The sequence below is a fragment of the Oryctolagus cuniculus genome, chromosome 15, assembly GCF_964237555.1.
Source record: "Oryctolagus cuniculus chromosome 15, mOryCun1.1, whole genome shotgun sequence".
Classification (NCBI taxonomy): Eukaryota; Metazoa; Chordata; class Mammalia; order Lagomorpha; family Leporidae; genus Oryctolagus; species Oryctolagus cuniculus.
In genome coordinates this window covers 85,316,196-85,342,325 of record NC_091446.1, presented here as the reverse complement: position 1 = coordinate 85,342,325, position 26,130 = coordinate 85,316,196, and the positions used below count along the sequence as shown (strand labels likewise).

The window sequence follows — 26,130 nt, the reverse complement described above, 5'->3', positions numbered from 1 at the left end:
GTCTGCTAAACTCTACCCACAGCTGTGGCTCACAGCAGGTGCACAGAATGCACGGGACCCTGGGGTCCACTGGAGCTGCTGTTCTCTGTGCGACTGTGGGGAGGGCTCTGGCCGGTTCCTCCCAGGGCCTCAGTGGTGACAAAGCTTTTGCTGCCCTGTGCCCACATCCCACACACACAGCCTGTCCACAAACACCCCATAGACACACACAGCCTTTCCACAAACACCCCATAGACACACACAGCCTGTCCACAAACACTCCATAGACACACACACCCTGCCCACAAACACCCCATAGACACACATAGCTTGTCCACAAACACCCATATATACACACAGCCTGTCCACAAACACCCATAGATACACACAGCCTGTCCACAAACACCCATAGATACAGCCTGCCCACAAACACCCCGTAGATACACACAGCCTGTCCATAAACACTCCATAGACACACACACCCTGCCCACAAACACCCCATAGACACACACAGCCTGCCCACAAACACCCATAGACACACATAGCCTGCCTACAAACACCCCATAGACACACATCCCACATGCCCAGCCTTTGCACAAATACCCCACAGATACACACATCGCACTCACATACCCTGCCAGCCTATGCATCTTGGAGGAGGTTGCCAGCCCCCGTGGCTGGGTGCTCACCGCCCCCTCCCACCCCAGGGCTGGTTCTCAACCGGAGCATCCCCATCTCAGAGAGCCGCGCCCTGCAGCTGGCCGTGCTGGTCAACGACTCGGACTTCCAGGGCCCCGGGACAGGGGTGCTCCTCCTGCATTTCAATGTGTCCGTGCTGCCCGTCAGTCTGCACCTGCCTGAAGCCTACGCCTTCTCTGTGAGCAGAAGGGCCCGCCGCTACGCCCAGGTGAGCCTGTGGCCCGCTGCTGGCTTGGAGAAGGGTGGAGGGGGTTGGAGAAGGCCACCCGGGTGGGACAGTCAGCAGGTGACACATAAGGCTGGGAGTGGGTGACATTTTCCCATGATGCCGCAGTTTTGAATAGCCCAGGTGGAGCTCTGGGCACTGGCCCTCCCTCTTCCTGGTGTCTTTAGAAACACTTTTTGCACTGCACGTGATAAATCTGTGTGTCCTGACTGGAACGAGATGTTCCAAATGTTGAGTCTCACATGACTGCATTTGTGCAAAGCGCATCTCCGCTGATGGGAACTGGCAGCGGTTAGCCGCGGTGCCCTGGGAGAGGCACGGGGCACTTCCACTGTTTGCTTTCTGCAGGTGCATTGGCTAGAGAGCTCATAGAGTGTTTAGAAGTAGGGTCTGGGAATGGGGGCATGGAAACACATAGCCCAAAAGAAGTAATGCCTGCGTTTCAAAATTTCTTTCACCAAAATAAGCTCACCTTTTAATTCCACTTTCCACAAACATGGAAATATTTGTATTTATCTGCTTTCAGTTTATTTGCTAGGTGGAGAGAGAAAGAGAGAGATCTTGCATCCACTGGTTCATTCACCAAACGCTCACAACCAGGGCTGGGCCAGTCGGAAGCCGGGGCCCAGAACTCCATCCAGGCTCCCCGGGTGCTCATTAGTGGGCAGCTGGAATCAGAAGCAGACTCGAGATTTGAACCCAGGCTCTCCAGTATGAGATGCGGGCATGCTAATTTTTGTACCAAGCGCCCATCCCTCAAGGAACCCTTGGAAGTCTGCTGCCCATCCCTGGCATTTACGTGGAGGGGTCAGGGATAGAGGGTGACGTGGCAGAAGGGTCTGGAACGCTCTCGAAGTTGGGCTGGACAGGGGCAGGTGTCACTGGGGGCGGGCCCCTGTGGTGTCAGACTCGGGAGAGGGCAGGTCCTGGACTTGCCGTGGTCTTCTTCTAAGTTGGGAAGTAAGGACCGGAACCTTGGACGGTTTTGTTTTCTTAATTTATTTGAAAGATGGAGAGAAACAGATGGAGATCTCCCATCCGCTGGGTCACTCCCCAAAGGCCTGCGGCAGCTGGGGCCGGGCCAGGCTGAAGCCAGGAGCCAGAAACTTAAGTCCAGGTGTCCTCCTGTGGGTGGCAGGGACCCAAGTGCTCGAACCATCGCCTGCTGTCTCCCAGGATGTACATTAGCAGGACTGGAACCGGGCACCGCCCATATGGAGAGTGGTGTCTTCACTGCTGTGCCAAACAGCCCCACCCTTGTCTGGTTTTGAGGATCACATGAGAAAGAGGAAAGCACCCCTTACAGAGGAACGTGAGGAGGCCCGCGTTTTAGCATCAAGTGTGCGCTCGGAGGCATCTGACTCTGCCCTGGCCCTGCGGGGGCTGAGCTAGGGCTGGCTGTGTGGCCTGTGGGCAGGGCCCCCAGCGGTGCCCACTTGGTGTGCTCCTGGTTTGAAGCTTGGCTCTGAAGGGTCCTCTTGCTCCCAGGGCTTCCAGCCAAAGCTGCAGGGAGGCCCCCAGGGTGCCACATGGGCCGGTGGCCGTGCCACTTGAGCCGTGTGGCTGGGCTGCAGTATAGGGGGTGGTGCGTTCACCTGGGACTCCCAGGAGCAGCAGGGAGGCCTGAGGGGCTGGACGGGCCAGGTGAGAGGTCTTCAGGTTCTGCAGGGAGCTGCCCTTCCTGGGCCGAGCTGGGCCCCCACTGGGGGACACCGGCCCTCCCGGGGAGCCCGGGACACCTGTCCAGCTCCCTGGCTGAGCCGTTCCCTGTGCCCCCGCCTAGATTGGCAAGGTGTGCGTGGAGCACTGCCATGAGTTCAGCGGCATCCACGTCCAGTACAAGCTGCAGCCCTCCGGCGCCAACTGCAGCGCCCTGGGCGTGGTCACCTCAGCCGAGGACACCTCCGGCACCGTGTTTGTGAACGCCTCGGAGCCCCTGCGGCGGCCGGAATGCACCGAGCTCCAGTACACTGTGGTGGCCACCGACCGGCAGACGCGCAGGCAGGCGCAGGCCCCGCTGCTCGTCACCGTGGAGGGGATGTGTGAGTGCCGGGCTCCCTGGAGAGACAGGGCGGGGGACGGTCCTGCCCCCAGGGCTCCTTCCCTGTAAGCGAGAAGCAGTGCCCGCTAAAGGCCAGCACTCCTTGTCACCACTATCCACGCGTCCTGTGCGCGTGCTTGGTTTAGAGCCAGTGCAGGTTCAAATAGAGGGCCCTGGATAAGTTTGAGTTTCAGCTAAAGAACAAGCCATTCATTGGCTCATGAGAAGCTCAGCCCCTCCCTCATCCAAAACTGCAAAAATCCAGAATGCTCGAAAATTGCAGACTTTCTGAGCACTGGCCCGAGCCCCTGAGTGCAGAATTCCACACCTGGCCAGGCGACATGTACGAGTCACCTTCAGACTGGGCGTACACCCAGCGGGCCTCAGCTGCCGACGTGGGTCCCATCCCCCAGGGGGCTCATTAGGTATACGCGGAACTCACTGGGTAGGTGCAGAAGTCCTCCAAGTGCAAATCCTACACATTTTGGATAACGGACCCTGGAATCCTAGAAGTACATCCCCAGGCAGCTATGGTAGGGTATCTGGGGAGACCAGCCAGTGCATCCATGCATGCAACAGGTGCCCGTCTTGGAACTGAGTGTCCTATGTGCCCCGTGCCAAGGCTGGCTGCCCTCACACCCTCCCCCCCAGGAGCTGCCCCTGAGCCCTGTCCTGTGCCCTGGATCACCCCCAGCCCCCTGGCCTTGCTCCTTGGCTGGCCCCCCGTGACCCTGCTAATGTACCACCCCAGACGTGACTGAGGAGGCAGGCTGCCCCCTGTCCTGCGCAGTCAGCAAGAGGCGGCCCGAGTGTGAGGAGTGCGGTGGCCTGGGCTCCCCGACGGGCAGGTGCGAATGGCGGCAAGGCGACGGCAAAGGTAGGCTTTGCCGAGGCTGGGGGAAACCTGTGGCGGCCCAGTGCAGGGTGAGGGCTGCGGGAGGTGGCTCACGATGTTGGGGCCGGGGGAGGGGGGAGACCAGAGACAGGGCCTTCTACCCAGAGGTTCCCCGGGCTGGAGTCGCTCTGGGCTCTGGAAGGCCTGGGCTGAAGTTGGAGTGTGCAGGGGCTGGAGTGGGTCTTCCTGTCGATGGGGCCCGAGGTCTGCCTCAGCCAGAAGCCAGCGTGCGTGCACCTGCCACCACTGGGCTGGCGCTTACCTGTGGGCTCTTCAGCTCACACTGCTGTGGCTGCCTGGGCACTTGGGACCCTCTAGCTCTCTGCACTCCCCTGGGAGAGGGATGCTCCTGTCGGGAAGGCGGCTGTGCCCCCCCCCCCACGCTGTGTGTGTGTTGGGGGAGGAGGGTTCCAAGCAGGCTGACAGCCGCTGTGTGTCCTATTGCAGGGATCAGCAGGAATTTCTCCACCTGCTCTCCCAGCACCAAGACCTGCCCCGACGGCCACTGTGACACCGTGGAGAGCAGAGACCCGAACATCTGCCCCCAGGACTGCCTCCGTAAGCCGCGCCGTGGCCTGCAGGGGTGGCATGCAGTGGGTAGGGACTGGGGGTGGAGTGAGGGCACGGTGGTGGGGGCTGGGGCTGTTTGCCGGCTACAGGGACTCTAGCTCCCTGCTTGAGCCAGGGAGCCTGTGCCGCCAGCCTCCTAATGTTTGCATTTGCCCCACCCCAAAACCAGGGCGTGGCAGCCTGTCCCCACCACTCTCTGGGGAACACTCCCAGGACACAGGCCCCATGCACGTGGCTTGCCCACTCGGAGCCACCCTTCCCCTCTGCCCCTGCACTGCCTCTCCCCTGCAGCCGAGACAGGACCCGTGGATGGTACATCCGGGGACCTGAGCAGGGGGCCTGGGCCAACTGTGGGTTCCCTCCACCATAGCCAGGGAACCAGCCCTTCCCCTGGGGGAGGGGGTCACAGCTGCGACCCCTGCCCAGTGAGCCGGGCCTTTGAGGTCACTGCTGCCCTCCCTTGGGCCTGAGCTGGCCGATGTCAGGTGGGGAGGGGGCTCTCTCAGGCCACCCCAGGAGGCTGAGGGGGCTGGGTGCATCCTCAGGGGGGAGCATCGTTGGGGGACATGAGCCCGGGGAGCGCCGGGGGATCAGAGCTGGCTACGGAATCTGCAACTGCTTCCCAGAGGAGAAGAAGTGTTTCTGTGAGCCGGAGGACAGCCAGGGTGAGCGGGTCAGGCCGGACTGGGGTGCCCCCCTCCTCCGTAAGACCCCTCTCAACCCCCGCCCCTGCCCCGAGCCTCAGCTCCTATCCTGGGCCCTGAGAAAGTGTCTCCTTAAGCCACTGGTCACCCTGAAGGTGAGCAATGAGTGGCCCCGGGGTCCCAGCCAGAGCCTCCAGTCCCAGGTCCCGGGCAGCAGCAAGTGCTTTGGGCCACACGGACCACGCTAGGGAAACCTTCCCTGCCCTGGCCCAGGAACTTGGCTGGCATCCGAGTTGTTAGCTGGCGCTGGGCCCTGTGCCGTGTGGCCTCCATCTTCGTGTGGGAGCGCAGTGGTGGCTGGGGGCCTCCCCGGCAGTGGCACCCATGCCAGACTGCTGAGCCCCACCCCCGCCGTGCCCCGCCGCAGGCCCGCTGTGTGACGAGCTGTGCCGCACGGTGATCGCCGCCGCCGTGCTCTTCTCCTTCATCGTCTCGGTCCTGCTCTCCACCTTCTGCATCCACCGCTACCACAAGCATGCGCACAAGCCGCCCATCGCCTCGGCCGAGATGACCTTCTGCAGGCCCGCCCAGGCCTTCCCGGTCAGCTACTCCTCGTCCGGGGCCCGCCGGCCCTCGCTCGACTCCATGGAGAACCAGGTCTCCGTGGATGCCTTCAAGATCCCGGTAGGGGTCTCTGGGGGGCCGGGGGGCTACGGGGAGGGGCACCCCAGGCTGCCTGCCACCTTGACTGCATTGCAACAGCCCACCACATGCCTGGCGCCAGAAAGACCCCCGAGTGCCCAGAGCGAGGGAGGGAGACCCAGGCTCTGCCTGTGGGAGGGGTAGGGGGATGCGCGCAGAGGCCCCGAGGGCTTGGGGAGACCGCATCCTTGGGGGACCCCTCAAGAGTGTATTCTGGGTGTGTGGGGGTTCGGTGGAAGCAGGAGCTGCTGCCTCCACACAGGCAGGGCTGGGGCTTGGCCAGGGCGGCAGCAGCAGGTCAGGGGTGGAGAGTCCCACAGGGCATGGAGGGAGAGTCACAGCTCCGTGGCCACCTGTCACCTATGTTCTTGGCCCACAGGTCAACGTGTGTCAGCTAGGCATTCCCTAGGCCTGCCGTGTACGCCTCTGCCCTCTCTTGTCCTTTGTGCCTGCCCCTTGGGCATCTGTCCCAGGAGCTGGAAGCCTAGTGCACAGAGCTAAGGGTGTGTGTGTGTGTGCCCAGGGAGGACCCAAGCCAAGGGGCGGGCCTGGGGACAGAGGCTCAGAGGCCTGCTTCCCATCTCAGCCTGGCAGGGAAGGGCTGGGATTCCTAGGAGGTGCCACACCCTGCATGGCGGCCTCAGCGCTGGGGCTTGGTTTGGATGCCACCCAGCCCTGTGGTCAGCTTCTGGGCCAAGCAGCCCTTCCCAAGACATGGCCACTGCCACGTCTGTCCCCCGGGCTCTTGGAATCTGTGGTGCAGTCCCCAACGCAGCTCAGCCTCCCTGAGGGTCTCTAGGACGAACCCTTCACAAACCCAGCAGGGTTGCGGGGCTGGCCGAGGCTCCCCTGCGTAGGATCCAGCCTGACACCCTCGGGCCGCACTTCCTAGTGTACCAGGTCTAGGACACGTGAGTCACGTGTTCCACCCCTGTCTTAAATGGAAGTATTTCCTTGATTTAAGAGGGTTGAGCTAGGGCCACCCACACGTGCACAGTGCAGCCTGTGGTGTCCATGGGGGGTTCCAGGGCTGCCCAACTGATGGATCTCGCGTGCAGATCTAGGAGGGAAGGGCTTCTGTTGGCCTTGGGCAGCCCTGGTCAGAGTTCAAGTACACAGGGCCCAGGCTAGGGTCTGGGAAAGCATACAGAGAGGCCATGAGTGGGCCTGATGGTGTGAGTGGGACTTTGACAGGAGGGTCTGGGGCCGGGGGTGGAAGGGCAGCCAGAGGAGCAGGGCTGTGGTGACCAGGGACAGCCAGGGCCTGGGCAGGACAAGCAGCAGCCACGGGAGGGACAGCCAGGCCCTGGGCAGGACGAGCAGCGGCCATGGGAGGGACAGCCAGGGCCTGGGCAGGGGTGTGGCAAACTGGACCTGCAGGATGAGCAGCAGCCACGGGAGGGACAGCCAGGCCCTGGGCAGGACGAGCAGCGGCCATGGGAGGGACAGCCAGGGCCTGGGCAGGGGTGTGGCAAACTGGACCTGCAGGATGAGCAGCAGCCACAGGAGGGACAGTCAGGGCCTGGGCAGGGGTGTGGCAAACTGGACCTGCAGGATGAGCAGCGGCCACAGGAGGGACAGCCAGGGCCTGGGCAGGGGTGTGGCAAACTGGGCCTGCAGGATGAGCAGTGGCCACAGGAGGGACAGCCAGGGCCTGGGCAGGGGTGTGGCAAACTGGACCTGCAGGATGAGCAGCGGCCACGGGAGGGACAGCCAGGGCCTGGGCAGGGGTGTGGCAAACTGGGCCTGCAGGATGAGCAGTGGCCATGGGAGGGACAGCCAGAGCCTGGGCAGGGGTGTGGCAAACTGGGCCTGAGGACAGGAGCAGCCACATCCATGCCTGGGGCTTGGGGCTTGGGGCTTGGAAAGAGCAGGCTGGCCCCTTTCTTTGCTGGGACCTGGGTACCCAAAGCACAAGCAAGTCTTACCAACACCCTTGGATGCCTTGAACTCTCACCTGAGAGACAGGGTCATGGACCCAGAGTGGCCAGGCCACGTGTAGTGGCCATGAGAGTGAGGACGTTGAGCCCAGCCTGGGCTCGTGGATGGGTCTGGCCTCCTTCCCTCAGTTGTTCACGTCTGCCTTCCCCCACGTCTGCCTTCCCCCACGTCTGCCTTCCCCCACGACGCAGGAGGATCCAAAGTGGGAATTCCCGCGGAAGAACTTGGTTCTTGGAAAGACCCTGGGAGAAGGCGAGTTTGGAAAAGTGGTCAAGGCGACAGCCTTCCGTCTGAAGGGCAGAGCCGGGTACACCACGGTGGCTGTGAAGATGCTGAAAGGTACCTGTGGGAGCCGCCTGGGGTGGGGAGCTCCAGCTACCTCCGTGGGACCTGCACTGCCCCCACCCTGCTCTTGAGCATCTGAGTGCGGGTCCCCAGTACTAGGCACGGGCCAGGGATCTGAGCCACGGCAAGATGTGGCTTTCCACTGGTGGTGTCGCCGCTGCGTGGCATTGGTGCTTTTCAAAACCCCTGTGGGCTGCCAGTTCCCAGACAGTGTCCACTGGTGCCCTGGCAGAGGTGCCCTGGAAGGAGTGCCCCCCACACACACATGCACCCAGGCGTCCTGTGAGTCTGGCTGTTCACGCTGGAGCCTGGCTCTCGGTGGGCGTGCCAGCCTGCCTGCCAGTGAACATATGTCTCTGGGCTACACCAGGCAAGCCATCCCGGGCCACAGCCCAGGCCAGTTGGGTGGACTGAGAGCCTGGTGGTGGCCAGGCGGTGTGGCAGTGAACACAGGTCACTGGTAGGCTCAGTAATTCATTTTTTTTTTTAGATTTATGTGTTATTTATTTGAAAATCGGAGTTACACAGAAAGAGGATAGGCAGAGGCAAAGAGAGACAGAGAGAGAGAGGTCTTCCGTCTGCTGGTTCACTCCCCAAGTGGCCGCAACTGGCGGAACTGGGCCTATCCGAAGCCAGGAACCAGGAGCTTCTTCTGGGTCTCCCTCGTGGGTGCAGGAGCCCAAGGACTTGGGCCATCTTCCACTGCTTTCCCAGGCCACAGCAGAGAGCTGGATGGGAAGTAGAGCACAGCCAGGTCTGGAACCGGCGTCTATATGGGATGCTGGCACTGCAGGCCATGGCTTTACCCGCTACGCCACAGCACCGGCCCCAGGCTCAGTACTTCTAATGTGGCAGTGAGCACGGGTCACTTGGTCATTCCAGTAGGGGCTGCACAGTGCAGGGTGCTTCTGGCTGCTTTCCCAGGTCCTAACAGAGCACAGTAAGACCCTGGGGCAGTACCCAGTGCCCTGTCTCCCAGCCATCGTCTCCCTGCCAGACAAGCCCGCAGGAGGGAGGCGGCAGCTGGCATAGGCAGATGTCCGGCAGGTGGGGCAGTGACCCAGGAGTGATTTTTTTTCAGCCGTATTCTCTGACTCTCAGAAAACCTTCGGGTGCTGGCACATGGTGGGGAGCCCAGGCACAGCTCTGGCCGCCCTAGGACGTGTGTGCTGGACAGCCCCTTTCACAGGCCTCTCAGACTCTCACGGGACTGGGGGTGTTTGTTCCTCCTGAAGTCCCAAGCCAATGTCTGGGTTGAAGCAGAATGGTTTACCTTGGGCATGAGCCAGGTTCCGTGGCAGCCAAGGGTGAGCTGCCGGTCCCTAGGAATAGGAGTGGGAGCCCCCTCCCAGAGCTGGTCCCCAGGGCTCGTCCCCCAGGCGGGTATGCAGGATTGGCAGGGTGTGGTCCCCTCACCTGTCTAGAAGGCTGAAGGAGGGGCGTGTCTAGGATGCCCGGATGCAACCCCCCCTCCCCGGATGTGATATGGACACCTGTTCCCGGGGCAGACAGGCAGGCAGGGGCCCACTGCAGCCGGGGACCTCCAGGTGCTCAGCTAGCCAGGCAGCAATCAATCCAGGGGGTGGCGGGTGTGTTTCCGGCCAGGAGAGGAGCTCCCCACGGGGCCCCTTGGCGACGCGATGTTTGTGCTGCGTTTCAGAGAACGCCTCCCCCAGCGAGCTGCGGGACCTCCTGTCCGAGTTCAACCTGCTGAAGCAGGTGAACCACCCCCATGTCATCAAGCTGCACGGGGCCTGCAGCCAGGATGGTAAAGCAGCCGCGGCGGGGTGGGATGTGGGGTCCCCGGCAGCTGCCGCCACCCTCTCCTTATGCCCTGCCCTCTCCCACGTTCTCCCGCCTCCTGGAGGCCTGGGCTGTCAGCTGTAGGCACCCTGGTCAGCACCAGGGCTTTGGGGCTGGGCCTAGCAAGGCTGCAGCCCCAGGAAGCTCCCTGGGTCGGGGGGGGGGGGGGCTGATGGATACTGAGCGTTTGGTTCCTGCCGAGCCAGGCCAGGGTCCAGGCAGAACGGCTGGACCTGTGCGGGGCTGAAGGAGCAGGAAAGCCCACCCAGCCCTCTCGGTGCCCCCACACCCCGGAAACCCAAAGCCAGCCCCTGTCTGTGCCCCCCAGGGCCACTGCTCCTGATCGTGGAGTACGCCAAGTACGGCTCCCTGCGTGGCTTCCTGCGGGACAGCCGCAAGGTGGGGCCGGGCTACGTGAGCGGCGGAGGCGGCCGCAACTCGGGCTCCCTGGACCACCCGGACGAGCGGGCCCTGACCATGGGCGACCTCATCTCCTTCGCCTGGCAGATCTCACGGGGGATGCAGTACCTGGCCGAGATGAAGGTGGGTGCCGCAGGAGCTGGCTGCCCCCACCCCCACCCCCGCCCTGCCTGGGGCCCTGGACTAAGGATCCCTCCTGTCTCCTCCCTCGCAGCTGGTCCATCGGGACCTGGCCGCCAGAAACATCCTGGTGGCTGAGGGGCGAAAGATGAAGATCTCGGATTTTGGGCTGTCCCGAGATGTTTATGAAGAGGATTCCTACGTGAAGAGGAGCAAGGTACCGGGTCCCCGGCTGCGCGGCCCGCACCTGCTGGGCAGTGGGGGGGAGGGAGGGGTGCGTAGAACATCTGGAAAAAGAAAGCCCAGTGTGGGCTTTAACTCGCCCTGGCCCTTGGCCCTACATCTTCCTCAATACTGCGTCCCTGGGGGCCGCTCGGGTGCCTTCTGCAACTCTTCCTGCCGTCCTGGGGGCCCTGGTGGGGGGGTGCTGGCACTGTCGCTGTTGCCACCTAACAAACGCTGGAGAAATAACACCCGCTCTTGGGGCTGTTCCTCTCGCGTCCTTGTGAGGAAGGGGGCGCTGTTGCCCTGGGTCCCCACAGCTCTTTGCTCCGGGGAGGGCAGATGGACTAGACTAGATGAACGTTCGTTGGAGGAAAGAATGACTTGCTTTGCAAGTAGGGGTTTCCGGCCAGGACTGGGACCCCTAGACCTCAGTGCACAGGAGTCCCTGGAGATAGGTCCAGAATGAGGCTTGGGGGTCGCGGGAGCCTCCTCCAAGGCCATGAAACTAGGCACAGGGGACTTCCCCAGTGTTGTCCTACCTTGACTCACTCGGTTCGGTCACCACCTCAGCCTCTCAAAGGTCCCACTGGCCGCACATTCAGAGCAGACCCTGCCTCCCCGCCCCCCCCCCCCAAAAGGCAGAAAAAGCAGCTTCCAGTGATGCAGCTTGCCCCCTAGGGACAGCGAGCTGCCGCGGCCACTGTGTGTGGATGACATTTTGATTGCTCTGTAGTCTGTGCTGTGAGGGCAGTCTCAGAACTGCTGGCGGGGACGTGGGACGCCAGGTCCTCCAGAGTGGCCCTTGGTGGTGGGCACAGTGGACAGGTGCCAGGCCCCCGCACTCCAGGGCTGCTGTGCCTCCCGCCCCAGGGCACAGGCTGGCAGGCACTGTCACAGGCTCCAAGCGCAAAAATCCTAAGGAACACTCTTAAAGGAGAGGAATCAGTGTTGGCTTAATGCCCAAGATGTGCGTGATTTCAAGTTGATGGGCGCCTTAAGATTTGCGGGCCGGAAAACACTGCTTCTTACAGAAAGCAGCCACAAGCCACATGAGCCCGCAAAGCCATGATTTAGTGTCGTTGGCATCGGGAGTGTCTCCGGCTCACTAGGGCCCCAGCTCAGCCTCCACCCTGGCTCCCAGGACATCAGAGTGACACGGATGCCTTTCTTTCAACCCCCATTCAGGGTCGGATTCCAGTTAAGTGGATGGCAATCGAGTCCCTTTTTGATCATATCTACACCACCCAAAGTGATGTGTGAGTGTGGGCGCTGCGTTCCCGGGGGAGGGGGGCCTACATCTGTGTAGCTTAGCCAGGGTACAAGTGCTCGCCCTGAACCCCTTTGTGCAATGCCAGCATCCCTGTGAGCCCCGAGCTGAGGGGCCTCCATTCATCCATGGTGCAAGGCCTGGCCCCAACAGGGCAGTGCATGAGAAGAGATGGGTGGCCAGATCCCCCAGTCCGTCCCTCCCATGTGTCTGGATGGCCTGGCCCGTTTCCCTCCTGTGGGTCCTCGGCTCAGGCAGGGCACCTGTGGCTGAGTCTCTGTTTGCAGAGTGAGTTTATGCTCCACAGTCCTCAAAGCGGGGAGCCAGAATGTATTCATCCGGGTCAAATCCAAGGTCTGGTGGCCATCTTTACAGACACAACACATGCGCTCCAAAGTGTTCTGTGGTCCCAGACAAGCACACGTAACACAGGCAGACTGGGAAAATGCACTTCCTTAAAAAGATTTATTTCTTTATTTTGAAAGACAGAGCAACAGAGAGAGAGAGAAGGAGAGACAGAGAGAGACAGAGCTCTTCCATCCACTGGTTCACTCCCTAAATGGCCTCAATGGCTGGGGCTTGTCCAGGCTGAAGCCAGGAGCCCAAAGCTCCACCAGGTCACCCACATGGGTGGTAGGGACCCAAGTACTTGGGCCACCTTCTGCTGCTTTCACAGGCCATTAGGGAGCTGGATTGGAAGCAGAGCAGCCGGGACTCAAACTGGTGCTGGGTCATACTCCCTGTCCCCGTGCTGGCCTTGCAGGTGTCTTGTGTGGTCTTATGTGGTGTGCATTTATGTATGATTTACGACCATAAGTGGGTTTGTGCGATCCATGCCGTTCTGTGATAAGAGTGTTCCCACTTCACTTCTCTCCCAGTTAAGTGGTTTTTTTTTATAGACTTACAAGAATGTCTTTTTTAAAAAAGATTTTATTTATTTATTTGAGAGGTAGAGTTACAGACAGCGAGAGGAAGAGACAGAGAGAAAGGTCTTCCTTCTGTTGGTTCACTCCCCAGCTGAACGCAGTGGCCAGAGCTGCACTGATACGAAGCCAGGACTCAGGAGCCAGGAGCTTCTTCCGGGTCTCCCACATGGGTGCAGGGGCCCAAGCACTTGGGCCATCCTCTACTGCTTTCCCAGGCCATAGCAGAGAGGTGGATCGGAAGAGGAGCAGCCGGGGCTAGAACCAGTGCCCATATGGGATGCTGGCACTGCAGGTGGAGGATTAACCTACCGCACCACAGCACTGGCCCCACAAGAATGTCTTAAGTGCACAGAGGAAGCCAAAGGATGGTGCAGCCCCCATCCCCACCCCATGCAGGGCACATCAGCTGGGTTCTAGCCTCATCAGGTCCAGGCACAAGTCCCCCTTGTGGGTGTGGCTGTTCCCATGGCAGCAGCTTGGGCAGAGACTTCGAGGGCCAGTCAGTCACACACACACACACACACACACACACACCACAACCAGCAGCCGTGTGTGCAGGCAGGACCGGAGGCTGAGACCCATACCCAGAGCTGATGGGGCAGCCAGCTGTGGGTCTGGGTGTGTGGGCTCCCTCCTCTCTCTGCCCTGGTGGGACCACTCACACATCTGCTTGCTTGCTGCAGGTGGTCCTTTGGTGTCCTGCTGTGGGAGATCGTGACCCTGGGGGGCAACCCCTACCCCGGGATTCCTCCTGAGCGGCTCTTCAACCTTCTAAAGACCGGCCACCGGATGGAGAGGCCGGACAACTGCAGCGAAGAAATGTGAGCGTGGTTTGCTCTTGCACGGCCTCCTTCCAGCACCGACAGAGGGGGCTCTGCAGGGGAGGGGATGTGGGCACCCAATCCACCTGCCCCTCCTGGGCACCCTCGGGAGCCAAGCAGTGTGAGTGACAGAGCAGAGGGCACGCAGCCACCCTTGGGTGTGTTGGAAGATGCTGGGGTCCTTGACCCCACTGGGGGCTGGTATGCTTCCCTGAGGAATTTATAAGAATGGGAGCAGGTGCTGGAGCTCACAGCCTCCATGGGTCATCAGGAAGGGGCAGATGACTCTTAATGGTCTGGGGTGTGTATCTGGGGAGTAGCCAGGTAGCAGCGGACATGAGAGGCAGCCTGGACATGAGCCCACTGGTACCATAGCCCTCGTATTTCATACCTTGTACCTGGGTCTCGGCTGAGGACAGATGAGAAGAGACCAGCCAGAGACAGAGGCTCTGCTGCATTCATCCCAGAGTCTATGCTCGGCTCAGGGCAGGGTGGAGCTTGCAGGGCCACGCCTGCTGTGCACCTGAGCCAGCAGCAGCCACATCAAGGCCTGGAACCCTGCGGCTGTGCCTGGCCACTGCAGGGCTGAGGAGGGTGCAAGGCAGAGTGTGTTTGATTGCACAAGGTCATGTTCCCATGCCTGGAAGTCCCTGATTGGCTCCTGCTGGGATTTTTGAGAACTGGCGCTTTTGGCCCCACCCACCATCGTGTTTGGCAGGGTACAGTGGGCTGGTCCCCCAGGGTCTGGACAAGGGGACAGAGAATAAATGTCCCAGAGGCAAGGCGAGCCTCTAGGGTCCCGGAAGTGGTCTGGGTCCTACAGGGGGGTGGGTGTGCCCGCTGCCAGTGCCCTGGGGGAAGTTGTCAGAGACGCAGGAACAGCCTTGGGGTTTGAGGATGGAGCCCCTGGGCCCATGGTGCCGTGCTAGGTGTGGTGGCCGTGGCGCTCAGCCCGTGGAGCTGTAATGGGTGTGGTGGCTGTGGCGCTCAGCCCATGGAGCTGTAACGGGTGTGGTGGCCGTGGCGCTCGGCCCGTGGAGCTGTAATGGGTGTGGTGGCCGTGGCGCTCGGCCCATGGAGCTGTAACGGGTACGGTGGCCGTGGCGCTCGGCCCGTGGAGCTGTAACCTCCCTGTGCTCTCTCTGCCAGGTACCGCCTGATGCTGCAATGCTGGAAGCAAGAACCGGACAAGAGGCCGGTGTTTGCCGACATCAGCAAAGACCTGGAGAAGATGATGGTTAAGAGCAGAGTGAGTGCCTGGACCGAGTCGCGCAGGTGGAACTTGGGGAGGGTCCCCCAGCCCCACCCCGGGGCGATGGTTCTGGGCTCTCTGCATTCCCAAAGCAGAGCCATGCAGGAGGAGTGGCCGCGCTGGCCCCCTCGCACCTCGAGCCAGGCCCTGGGGCATCTTTTCCAGTCGGTGAGCTGGACGCTTATGAGCTCTGCACAGACAAGTATGGGAGGAAGATATTCCAGAGCCACAGGAAGTCGGTTTTAACAACTGAGCGTGAGAAAGTAGAGGTGGAGCAAGTGTCCTAAACTCAGATGCTCCGAGGGGCCTGGCTGGGAGTGGGCAGTGAGTAGGGGACAGTGGGGAGTGTGGCAGACAGGAGTGTGTCAGTACTAAGGGCACGGAGGCGGGGGCGTGGCACGGGAGTGAGTGAGGACACAGCCAGGACCCCTGCCCCCGCCGCGGGCAGTGATGACCGGTCCACTCTGTCTTCCAGGACTACCTAGACCTGGCCGCGTCCACGCCGTCCGACTCGCTGCTTTATGAGGATGGTCTCTCGGAAGAAGAGACACCCCTGGTGGACTGTAATAATGCTCCCCTCCCTCGCGCCCTTCCTTCCACATGGATTGAAAACAAACTCTATGGTAGAATTTCACATGCCTTTACTAGATTCTAGCAGCACTGTCGCCCTCTGCCCTCCCTCTGCTGTCTGTAACGCTTTCCTAAGAGTGTTTCTGATCTCAACGAAACCAAAGCCCGCTCTCAACCCTTTTCATTTGTAAGTGTCTTGACTCTGCACCCAGTTTACACTTGGGCATTTTTGCAACTCTGTTTTTCCAAAAGGATGTGAAAATAAGCCTCATTGCCATGAGGAGAGAAAGGTGGGAGAGAGGGAGGGAGAGAGATGGGGCCAGAGCACTCAGGGGAGGTTGAGAAAAACCACAGGAATGTCCCATATGGGGTGGGAAGCAGGCAGTGGCCCTGCTGATGCAGGAGGGAGCAGCCAGTGTCCCCAGCCTGCACTGGGGGGCCCCAGGGGCACCTGTGGGACCAGCAGGCAGCCCCACTGCCACCCCCAGCCGCAGGAGGCAGTGGGAGGGCGCCCCCGCACGGCTGTTTTCACATCCTTTGCCTTCCCCACGTCTTTGACTGTTGTCACTCATGAAGCCAGTGCTAAGAGCTGGTCTGTGGTGCCGTGGTGTTGCGATGGACAGTAAATACCGGTTCTTGCCAAAACTCCTGCTTTCGTCTTCGATGAAGTCCTTGCCATTTCTCCTGTTTCCTAACTCCCCTCCTGGTCCGTTTTGAGATCTCGGCGTCGCGAGCCATGTCTCAAGAGTGTTCCTCCCGCATAGCCTCCTGACTCACTGCCTGAGTGCCCACAACCCTGCAGGGTTGGCCTGCATGCGCCCTCAGTGGGGAAGGTCCTCTCCTCCGGTGTCGGCCTGGACGAGCGGCGAGTAGGCTCCTTTGAGTCAGAGAACATTCTAGAGAGCGTTCCCACTGCCCTAAGCTGTTGAGAAAAAAAATATATATATGTATATATATATACATTATACAGTTCCAATCCGCATCTGATTTGAGATGGAAGCTCCTGAAAGTCAAAATCACGTGCTACTTGGGAACCCGGAGCAATGGTCCCGGGACCCGCGAGTTCGGTTTGAGCCCCTAAGGGAGTTTTGCCAAGGCCTTGCTGTCTACACGTGAAACGCGGGGTCTTCGGTGCAGAGCGAATGATGTGTTTTCATTTTTAGGCATGTCAGACCCGAGCTGGCCCGGAGAGAGTCCTGTACCACTCACGAGAACTGATGGCACTAACCCTGGGTTCCCAAGATATGCAAATGATAGTGTATATGCTAACTGGATGGTTTCACCCTCAGCGGCAAAACTAACGGACTCCTTTGATAGTTAACATTCCTTTGGGAAAGGTAACGGACTCGCCAGGGGGAAGAAACAGGCCAAGCGTGGGAAGCCACCAGCACCGGCTCCTTTGGTGCACATCACACTGGCCAAGCCAAGTTCAGTTGCCAAGGTGGCAGACTCGTTCCCGGTAGTTGGTGGTCACTGGTCCCCCCAAGCGGTTTTGACCCCAGTAAGCCGGTGACTTTTCCCCCGCACCAGACCACGTCCCCCCACTGGGACGAGGGTCCCGAGACTCCGTGGCTGAGCAGTCCCTTCTCAGCGCCCTGTCGGTGTGTGACCCTCTGTGACTGCCGTGTGCTCTGTGTCCCCCTCGTGGGTCTGCCACTACCTTGTATAAGTGATTGTACCTGAACTGTCTGCTTTTTATGGTTGCCGCCAAACAGAGCAACAAGGATTAAACATGAAGCACACAAGCACACATGCACACACATACACACCTGTACACACGAGGCAGGAGGGACGCAGTGGGGCCAGAGTGACCCGTCCCTGTTCAGGCTGAGAGCCCGGTATGGGGCTGGGTGGTGGTGTCACAGTCTTCCTCCTGCCAGGGCTGGAGGGGATGTGGGGGTCTCAGGATGGGGTGGGGGGCTGGGGCCGCGGTTCAGCATTTGAGGTCCCGAGAAGGTTCTGTTTTTGTTTTGTTGTTGAAACCATGTAACCTTCTCTTAGAAAGACGTTTAGTCATTATATCTCAATACCAATGGTTCTTAGATTTAGCACAATGGAGAGAGAGTCGCTTGCTATGTCGGTAGCAGCGGCCTTGGGGGAAGAGGGCTCGCAGGTAGCAGCGGCGTGGGGGAAGAGGGCTCGCAAGACCCGTCTACCCGTCCTGGGCCCGCTGCACCACCCTCGCGTGTTCAGTCCCGAGTGACCAGAACCGGATGAAGAAAAGGGAGTGTCTGGAGTTGCAGTGGTCTCCAGTCCCAGGACCACTGACAGCACAGGCCTCTGCTGTCCCCACCCACCACTGGCCTGCCCCTGCACCAAGAAAGCAACTGCAGCTCGGATTGCGTGCTGGGAGCTGGTGGGGCCCCTGTTCACTCGGCTTGGTGCGGTAGCCACTTAGCCCCAAAGGGACAGATCTGGCTGTGTTCCAAGTAGCCCTGGCAGTGGCCCGGGCCGGGCCCCTCCCTCTGGGCACATTCTGGAATGAAGAGACCGCGTTTGGCTCTTGTAGAGCTCCCGCCACAAGCTCACGGGTCGGCTCTCCCTGTGTTTCTCATTTGATGCTGCTATAAGCAGGGCGTGGTCTGTTGCTTAGATTTGTGACCGTGCCGCCTACGGAAGCTTCTTCACTGTGGCCACATGCATTCGCTGCCTTGTGGGGGAGGGGCTGTGTGGCTCTTGGGAAGTCCCAGCAGCTCTTGCGGCCGGCTGAGCCTTGTCACTGCAGGAAAGGGGTGGTTACTAAGACACGGCCTGATCCTCAGACTTCAAGCGCTGTGATAGGACTCCTGAGAGTCTTGTTGAAAATACTGTACTTCGTGGGTGTTTCACAAAGGCAGTGCAATCTGGCGTTTGGGGGTGGCCAAGAGAGCTTGGGCGGGGACGCGAGAGAGCCTTAGGGTTACGTGTGTGCACACACAGGAAGACAACTGGCAAAGTGTGTACTGGACCTGTAGCCCGGCTTTAGTTTGAGCCACTTTTCAGATACACTGTGATACATTCTTTTGCAAATACCTAGAAGTCTAGAAGTCGTGGTGAACTTGATGTTCAGATGTGCTTAAAGAGAGTCTTACCAAATGCAGACGTAAAGAGGCACTCTCCCTTTCCAGTGCCTTGTAGCTGTGGCAGGTTTATTCTCAGCGGGATGAGAAGTCTGGGTCTTCCCGGCTGACCCAGTGTTGGGGAACAAACCCCTGACTAATAGTCCAGTTGTCTGCTCCTGAGTTATAGAAGTGTGCATCCTAACAGTCCCAGCAGACAAAATTCTGACCACGTAGATGCAGACTTGACTAAGTATCCAGTATTACTGAGTGTTAAGTAGTAACCAGTTACTGAAATTTGTAAAACCCATTATGCAAAGGTATTCAATCATACCCTGTTCACTTGGTTTTTTTTGTAATCAAGGTGACTAAGAAAACAATTTCAGTTGTGTAAATAAAATTATGTAACACAAAATGTGTCAGCTTTCTTTTCTCTGGAACTTCCTCCTTGCAAACTTCAGATTTCTGATGCTTCAGTGTTCCGTTGCAAGAATTAAAATGTTGCCAGAAACTCCTGATAGCTACTGGGGCCATCCACCGGTGGCCCAAGGGCTAGGGCTTCCTGCTGTCACTGGTTCGTCCCACATGACATGCACACATGCATGGGAATAGGCTGTCAGTTCAGCCAGCTCCACTGTTCAAGGAATTCCTTCCTTCAGCTTCTCTGCCGGGAATAAAACAGCAAACATCAGGTTTAGTAGTTTGCTCCCTGCTGATGGTCTTAAAAGGTTTTTTTTTTTTGTGAAATTATTTATTCGAGAGAAAGAAGAGAAAGAGTGAGAGAGAGTTCCCTTTCACTAGTTCTATCCCCAAATACCCGTAACAGCCCGGGTTGGCTTAGCTAATATGGGGAGCTGGGAAATCAATCCAGGTTTCCCTGTTTAATGGCAAAGCACTCTTTTTTTTTTTTTTTTTTTTTGGACAGGCAGAGTGGATAGTGAGAGACAGAGAGAAAGGTCTTCCTTTTGCCGTTGGTTCACCCTCCAGTGGCCGCCACGGCTGGCGCACTGTGGCCGGCGCACCGCTCTGATTCGAAGTCAGGAGCCAGGTGCTTCTCCTGGTCTCCCATGGGATGCAGGGCCCACGCACTTGGGCCATCCTCCACTGCCTTCCCGGGCCACAGCAGAGAGCTGGCCTGGAAGAGGGGCAACCGGGACAGAATCCGGTGCCCTGACCGGGACTAGAACCCGGTGTGCCGGCGCCGCAAGGTGGAGGATTAGCCTATTGAGCCGCGGCACCAGCTAATGGCAAAGCACTCTCGACACTTGAGCCATCACCACTACTTCCCAGGGTCTACATTAGCAGGAAGCTGGGGGCAGGTACTGAACCAAACCCAGGTCCTTCAACACGGAACACAGCAGTAACCACTGGGCTGAATGGATGCCTGTTATTTTGTGTTTGATTGCTTGGAACAGAGAGAGTGTAAGATGTGTTCATTACCAATGAAGTTCCATCAGAAGTGAGAGGGAGTTGCCGGCACTGTGGCAGAGTAGGTTAAGTATCAGCCTACAGCACTGGCATCCCGTGTGGGTGAGGGTTCAAGTCCTGATCCAGCTCCGCTTCTGATCCAGCTCCCTAATGATGGCCTGGGAAAGCAGAGGAAGGTGGCCCAAGTTCTTGGACCCCTGCACCCGCATGGCAGACCCCGAAGAAGCTCCTGGCTCCTGGCTTTGGATAGACCCCACTCTGGCTGTTGCAGCCATTTGGAGGGGTGAATCAGCGGATGGAAGACCTCTCTCCCTCCCTCTGCCTGCAACTCTGCCTTTCAAGGTAAATAAGTAAAGCTTAAAAAAAAAAAAAAAAAAGGAAGGCTCTGCCCCGAGTCGCTGTGAAACCTAACTTACTGCTGCTGTGGATGCCTTCCCATTGGGCTTTGTCAGATTGCGTGATACTTCCTGTAGTCCTTGGCAAGGAGCAGCCGGGTCACTTGGCAAACACTGGTTGTTACCGTCACCAGTCTGATGTGTGGCCACAGTGCAGTGGATGCTGAGCACCTGTTTTCTTTCCAGGGGACAGAATGTCACCTGGGCGCATGGACAGGGGCTTTTGTGTTTGCATCACCAGCCAGCGAGGCCACCCCTGGCCCTTGGTGTCTACTCATGGCTCTGCAGACTGCAGAAGCTGGAGATAAGGTGTGTGTTCAGCTTCCCAGTAGTTTGGGCAACACTTCTGCTGCTAACGGCTCCTCACTGCTGACTGTGTTTCACATCTCGGGCCAGTTACCTGCTGCAGCCTTAAGCTCTGAGTATATAGGAGCCCAGGATGCGAAACACTGGTGCTAAGAGCCCCCCCTTTTTTTAAAGAACAGAACTTCCATTAGGAATATTTATGTATATTTTTAGAGATTTATTTTTTATTTATTTGGAAGACAGAATTACAGAGAGAGGTAGAAACAGAGAGAGGTCTTCCATTGCTGGTTCACTCCCCAGATGGCCGCAACAGCCAGAGCTGCACCAATCCAAAGCTAGGATCCAGGAGCTTCTTCTGGGTCTCCCACATGGGTGCAGGGGCCCAAGCACTTGGGCCATCTTCCACTGTTTTCCCAGGCCATAGCAGAGAGCTGGATCAGAAGAGGAGCAGCCAGGACTGGAACCGGTGCCCATATGGGATGCCGGCACTTCAGGCCAGGGCTTTAACCCGCTGCACCACAGCGCTGGCCCTATGTTTTTGCTCTTTTTTTTTCCCCCAGAAACAACACATTTTCTGCCAACCTCCACAAAGGAGGCCTGGCCACCACGAAGCCAGCTAATATTTGGGTGAGAATCCAGTTGACCATGTTTAAGAGCAGGGCTTGTTTGAATACTTTATGTACAAAGGAAAATTCAGAAGGGCGAGGCAGATTTCCTCCAGTCTAAAGGAAGCGTTTCTTCTCTCTGACTCCGGTGCCTGTTCACATGCAGAATATTCTATTGCCTCTGCAACTGGAGGGTGGTTCTAGGCACACCTAAGAAACCCTCAGAGCTTGGGTGTCCCTGTCCCGTCTGGGTGGTGGCAGCCTGGGACAGAACTTTGCAGAGCCTTCTACCACTCTGGGGAGCTGGATCATCTTAGCTTGAGAGCCCAAAATGCCACCCCTGGATGTGGATCATTTTTCAAGTTGGGCAGGTAAGTGACTGCTGACACCTGTGAGGGTAACTTTGCCCTCCCCCCCCCCTCCTGCCCCGCCCAGAGTTACGGGGACAAACACTGCACACACCCAGAATAAGTCAGTTCATCCTTGCAGCTGTGGTTTGGAGTGCTGTGTCAAGTGACGAGATACTCTTGCAGCTGTTCCTGGGATGTGTTAAATGGCAGGACACGGCCAACCAAGATCTCTGGGCTGCAGCCCAGGCCCAAGAGCCTTGGCAGCAGTGGCTGCTGAGACGTCATTGTCACAGGGAACCAGGCCAGGCAGCATGGAGACAGCCCGCAGCCCAAGGCCCGCCCAGCCACTGTGGCTGCAGGAGTCCCCGGCCACCCCAGCAGAGACCACAAACCCACATCCTTGCAAATGATGCTTAGCAATTCAAGTTTAAAAATAAGTGTCGACAGGCAAGGTAAGGAGAGTACATTCTGGGCTTAAAGAAAAAAAAAAGATCATGTTTTGCTGTTGGAAAAGGAAACAATTGATATTTCATACACAGTATTTGCCATGCAAACTGTCCATTTGTTAAATAAAAACAGGAAGTTCATTGTGAGTGTCTGAGTCTGTGTCTATCTTTGCCAAGGCTGTAAACAGTACCAGGGAGATCTGAGGGCTTTGTTAAGGCTCTCATTCCTCACCCGCACCCCTAACCTCCAAAGAAGGTGTCTCTGGGGACGTGGGCGGGACTGGTATGAGGCTGCCTGAGGCAAGCGATGGTGGCTGAAGGGTGGGGGGAGCCAGGCAGTGCCTGTGTCACCGCCTGTGTCCACAAGCCTCTCCCCAAGGACTCGGGACTTGCTCTGTGTTTTGTGCCTTTCTTAGGAGAACTTCAGGGAGCTCAGAAATTTTCCTAGAGATTCCGGCACAGGTCCTGAGACGGTACAGCTGCTGCATTGCTTGGATTCCCAGGGTCTGGGGGACTAAGTGAGATTATGGAAACTAATGGTTGTGTATTTATGAAGAGGCTTTCAGACAGAGCTCTCATCCACCAGTCCACGTGTGGATGCCTGAAACCACAGAGCCAAGTCCTGTAGATGACTACTCAGTGGCTCTCAAGGGGGTAGCTTATACATTGTGGATACAGTGTACATGTGATTCACGTCCTGAGTTGGTCACACTGCTCAGAATGGCACACAACTTAAAACTTAAGAATTGGGGCTGGTGCTATGACTTAGCAGGTAAAGCCGCTGCCTGTAGTGCTGGCATCCCATATGGGCGCCGGTTCAAGTCCCGCCTACTCCTCTTCTGATCCAGCTCTCTGCTATGGCCTGGGAAAGCAGTGGAAGACGGACCAAGTCCTTGGGCCCCTGCACCCGCATGGAAGACCCAGAGGAAGCTCCTGGCTCCCGGCTTTGGATTGGCGCAGCTCCGGCCATTGCAGCCATTTGGGGAGTGAACCAGTGGGTGGAAGACCTCCCTCTCTCTCTCTCTCTCTCTCTCTGCCTCTCTGTGTAACTCTGACTTTTAAATAAATAAATAAAACGTAGGAATCAGAGCAGGTGTTGTGGCACAGCAGGTTAAGCTACAGATTTGGTCGTCTGTGTCCCGTGTCGCAGTGCCTGGTTCAAGTCCCTGCTACCCTGTGCTGCTGATCCAGCTTCCTGCTAATGCACTTGGGTTCCTGCCACTCATGTGGGCGACCCAGATGGAGTGCCCTGGCTATTGTGGCCAACTGAGGGGTGAACCAGCAGATGGAAGATCTCTGTCTCTCCCTCTCTCTCTGTCACTCTGCCTTTCAAATAAATAAACACATCTTGCGGGGGGGCAGGGGGGGAACTCATGACATGTTTATTTTTGGAATTTTTTATTTAACATTTCCAGATTGCAGTTGACTGTGGGTAATTAAAACCGTGGGTAAGGGGAACTTCTTGAAGTCTTCAACTTTGTAAAAATAAACAGAGCCCATCCACGTGAGAACAAGCAGAAACTGTTCTGAAGTTGCTGTAGCAGAAGATTCAGCCAACAGCACTGGCTTTTAGCAGGGCTTTAGAGGCAGGCAGGGCGGGGCTGACGCCGTGATGTAGCAGGTAAAGTCACCATCTGCAGCGCTGGCATCCCATATGGGCAGTGGTTCGAGTCCCGGCTGTTCCACTTCCGATCCAGCTCCCTGACAATGTGTCTGGGAAAGCAGCAGAGGATAGTCCAAGTGCTTGGGCGAACCAGAAGAAGCTCCTGGCTCCTGGCTTCAGCCTGGCCCAGCCCTGGTCATTGTGGCCATTTGGGGAGTGAACCAGCATATGGAAGATTCCCTCTCTGTTTCTCTCTCTCCTTCCCTCCCTCCCTCCCTCTCTCACTGTAACTCTGACTTCCAAATAAATAAATCAATAAATCTTTTTTTAAAAAAAGGCAGGTAGAGGGATGGAAAAGCTTTATAGTAAAAAAAAACTGATTCGAGAGGAGATGGAAAGGCATTAGGAGTGCTGGCTTGGGAGGCTGTGGACGCTGAGGGTAGCTAGCACCAAGGTGTCTTATGTGATTAGTTTGGGGAACGTACTTGGCTTTCTCTGATTGGTTCTGAGCTGGCAATGGGCAAAAAAAAAAAAAGGAAGCAAGGAAGCTGGCAGTTCCTGACCAAGCCCTGACGTCCTGGGCCAGTTGTTGTGGACGCTGTGGTTTGGCTTCCTGTCCTGGCCACTGCGGAGGCTGTGGTCAGAGTCCTTGCATCATACGTGGCCTGGCCAGGCACGCTTTGCATGCTCTGTCTCAGTCCCCATGCTTGGTCATTGCCTTGCCTGCTGACCGGTCCGAGAAGGCTCTTCACAGCTCAGGGATTGCCCAGCCACCTTCATAGCAACCCCACCATCAGGAATAGGAGGACGCAGGGGCCAGCTTAGTGGTGCCGAGGTTTAAGCCTCTGCCCGGGACACTGGCATCCCATAGGAGCGCCAGTTCAAGCCCTAGCTGTGCCACTTCCGATCCAGCTCCCTGCTAATGTGCCTGGAAAAGCAGCAGAAGATGGCCCAAGTGTTTAGACCCCCCCGCACCCGAGTGGGAGAATCAGAGGAAGTTCTAGGCTGCTGGCTTTGGTCTGGCCCAGCCCTGGTATTAAGACCATTTGAGAGAGTGAACCAAGGGATGGAAGATTCTTTGTGTGTGTAATTCTGCCTTTCAAATGGAAAGGAGAGGAGAAAAGAGGGGAGGAAGGAGAAGGGAGGAGAGGGGAGGGGAGGGAAGGGGAGGGGAGGGGAGGGAGAATAGAATATGGTCTCCTTTGACAACGCTTGAATTTCTCAGCTTTCATCAGGGTTGGGGGGTGGAGGGGTCCCTGATGATGGGTGGGTTTACTCGGCAGTCAGTAAGATTGATGGGCAGTGGTTTCCATGTGGGATAATCTAGGAATGTCATTAGGATGAGCCTTGGTCTTCTCTGTTGCAATAACAAAATACTTGAGCCTGGGTAATCCATAAAGAGAAGTTCATGTGGCTCCCAGTTCTGACGTCAGAAGCCCGAGAGCATGGCGCTGGTAGCGGCTTTGGCCTCCCTGCTGCATCGTGACTTGGAGAGACAGAGCACGCCTGTGAGCTCGGTTCTCTCCTCTTGTAAAGCTACCGATGCCATCACGAGCTACACACCAGCCCCCATGGCCTTGTCTGATCCAATCACCTTCCAAAGGCCCTGCCTCCAAACACCGTTCACATATACATTAAAAAAAAATTTTATCTTTCTTTCTGAAAAGCAGAGGCAGAGAGAGAGGGAGACAGACAGACAGACACTGGTTCACTTCCCAAATGGCTGCAATGGCTGGAGCTGCACCGATCTGAAGCCAGGAGCCAGGATGTTCTTCCAGGTCTCCCACGTGGGTGCAGGGGCCCAAGGACTTGGGCCATCTTCTACTGCTTTCCCAGGTTATCAGCAGCGAGCTGGATCGGAAGTGGAGCAGCCGGGACTCGAACCAGTGCCCATAGGGGATGCCAGCACTGCAGGTGGATGCTCAACCCGGCACGCCCCAGCACCGGCCCTGGATTGCTTTTTTTTTTTTTTTTTTTTGACAGGCAGAGTGGACAGTGAGAGAGAGAGACAGAGAGAAAGGTCTTCCTTTGCCGTTGGTTCACCCTCCAATGGCCGCCGCGGCCGGCGCGCTGCGGCCGGCGCACCGCGCTAATCCGATGGCAGGAGCCAGGTGCTTTTCCTGGTCTCCCATGGGGTGCAGGGCCCAAGCACTTGGGCCATCCTCCACTGCACTCCCTGGCCACAGCAGAGAGCTGGCCTGGAAGAGGGGCAACCAGGACAGAATCCGGTGCCCCGACCGGGACTAGAACCCGGTGTGCCGGCGCCGCTAGGCGGAGGATTAGCCTAGTGAGCCGCGGCGCCGGCCTGAACTGCTTCTTTAGCTGTGAGGAGTGAGCCCAACTGTTGATACTCTGGGGCTGGAAGGCTGAGAACAAACATAAAGCGTGTTTCAGGGCTGGAATCTGGATGAACTCCACTTCAGAGTTTCCTTGGGATTTCTTTGTTGCAGGATGACAGCTGACACCAGAGTAACCTCAGCCGCCTCTCAAATGTCGCCTGCAGTGTTGGTTTC

At 58.0% G+C, this 26,130-nt stretch overlaps 1 protein-coding gene across 2 annotated transcripts in view; it reads left to right on the top strand.

The window, feature by feature from the left end:
• RET (ret proto-oncogene) overlaps window positions 1-18,899 on the top strand; it is a 48,560-nt gene extending 29,661 nt beyond the window's left edge. For both annotated transcript variants that reach the window (XM_051836896.2, XM_051836899.2), the window contains 15 exons: window positions 687-886; window positions 2,688-2,946; window positions 3,697-3,822; window positions 4,288-4,398; window positions 4,956-5,075; window positions 5,482-5,738; window positions 7,889-8,036; window positions 9,703-9,810; window positions 10,174-10,388; window positions 10,480-10,602; window positions 11,796-11,866; window positions 13,487-13,624; window positions 14,774-14,873; window positions 15,352-15,499; window positions 16,610-18,899. In XM_051836896.2, the coding sequence (XP_051692856.2) occupies window positions 687-886; window positions 2,688-2,946; window positions 3,697-3,822; window positions 4,288-4,398; window positions 4,956-5,075; window positions 5,482-5,738; window positions 7,889-8,036; window positions 9,703-9,810; window positions 10,174-10,388; window positions 10,480-10,602; window positions 11,796-11,866; window positions 13,487-13,624; window positions 14,774-14,873; window positions 15,352-15,499; window positions 16,610-16,767 (2,282 nt within the window). In that variant the 3' untranslated portion in view covers window positions 16,768-18,899. The remainder of the gene's footprint in view (window positions 1-686; window positions 887-2,687; window positions 2,947-3,696; window positions 3,823-4,287; window positions 4,399-4,955; window positions 5,076-5,481; window positions 5,739-7,888; window positions 8,037-9,702; window positions 9,811-10,173; window positions 10,389-10,479; window positions 10,603-11,795; window positions 11,867-13,486; window positions 13,625-14,773; window positions 14,874-15,351; window positions 15,500-16,609) is intronic.
• The last annotated feature ends 7,231 nt before the right edge of the window (window positions 18,900-26,130 follow it).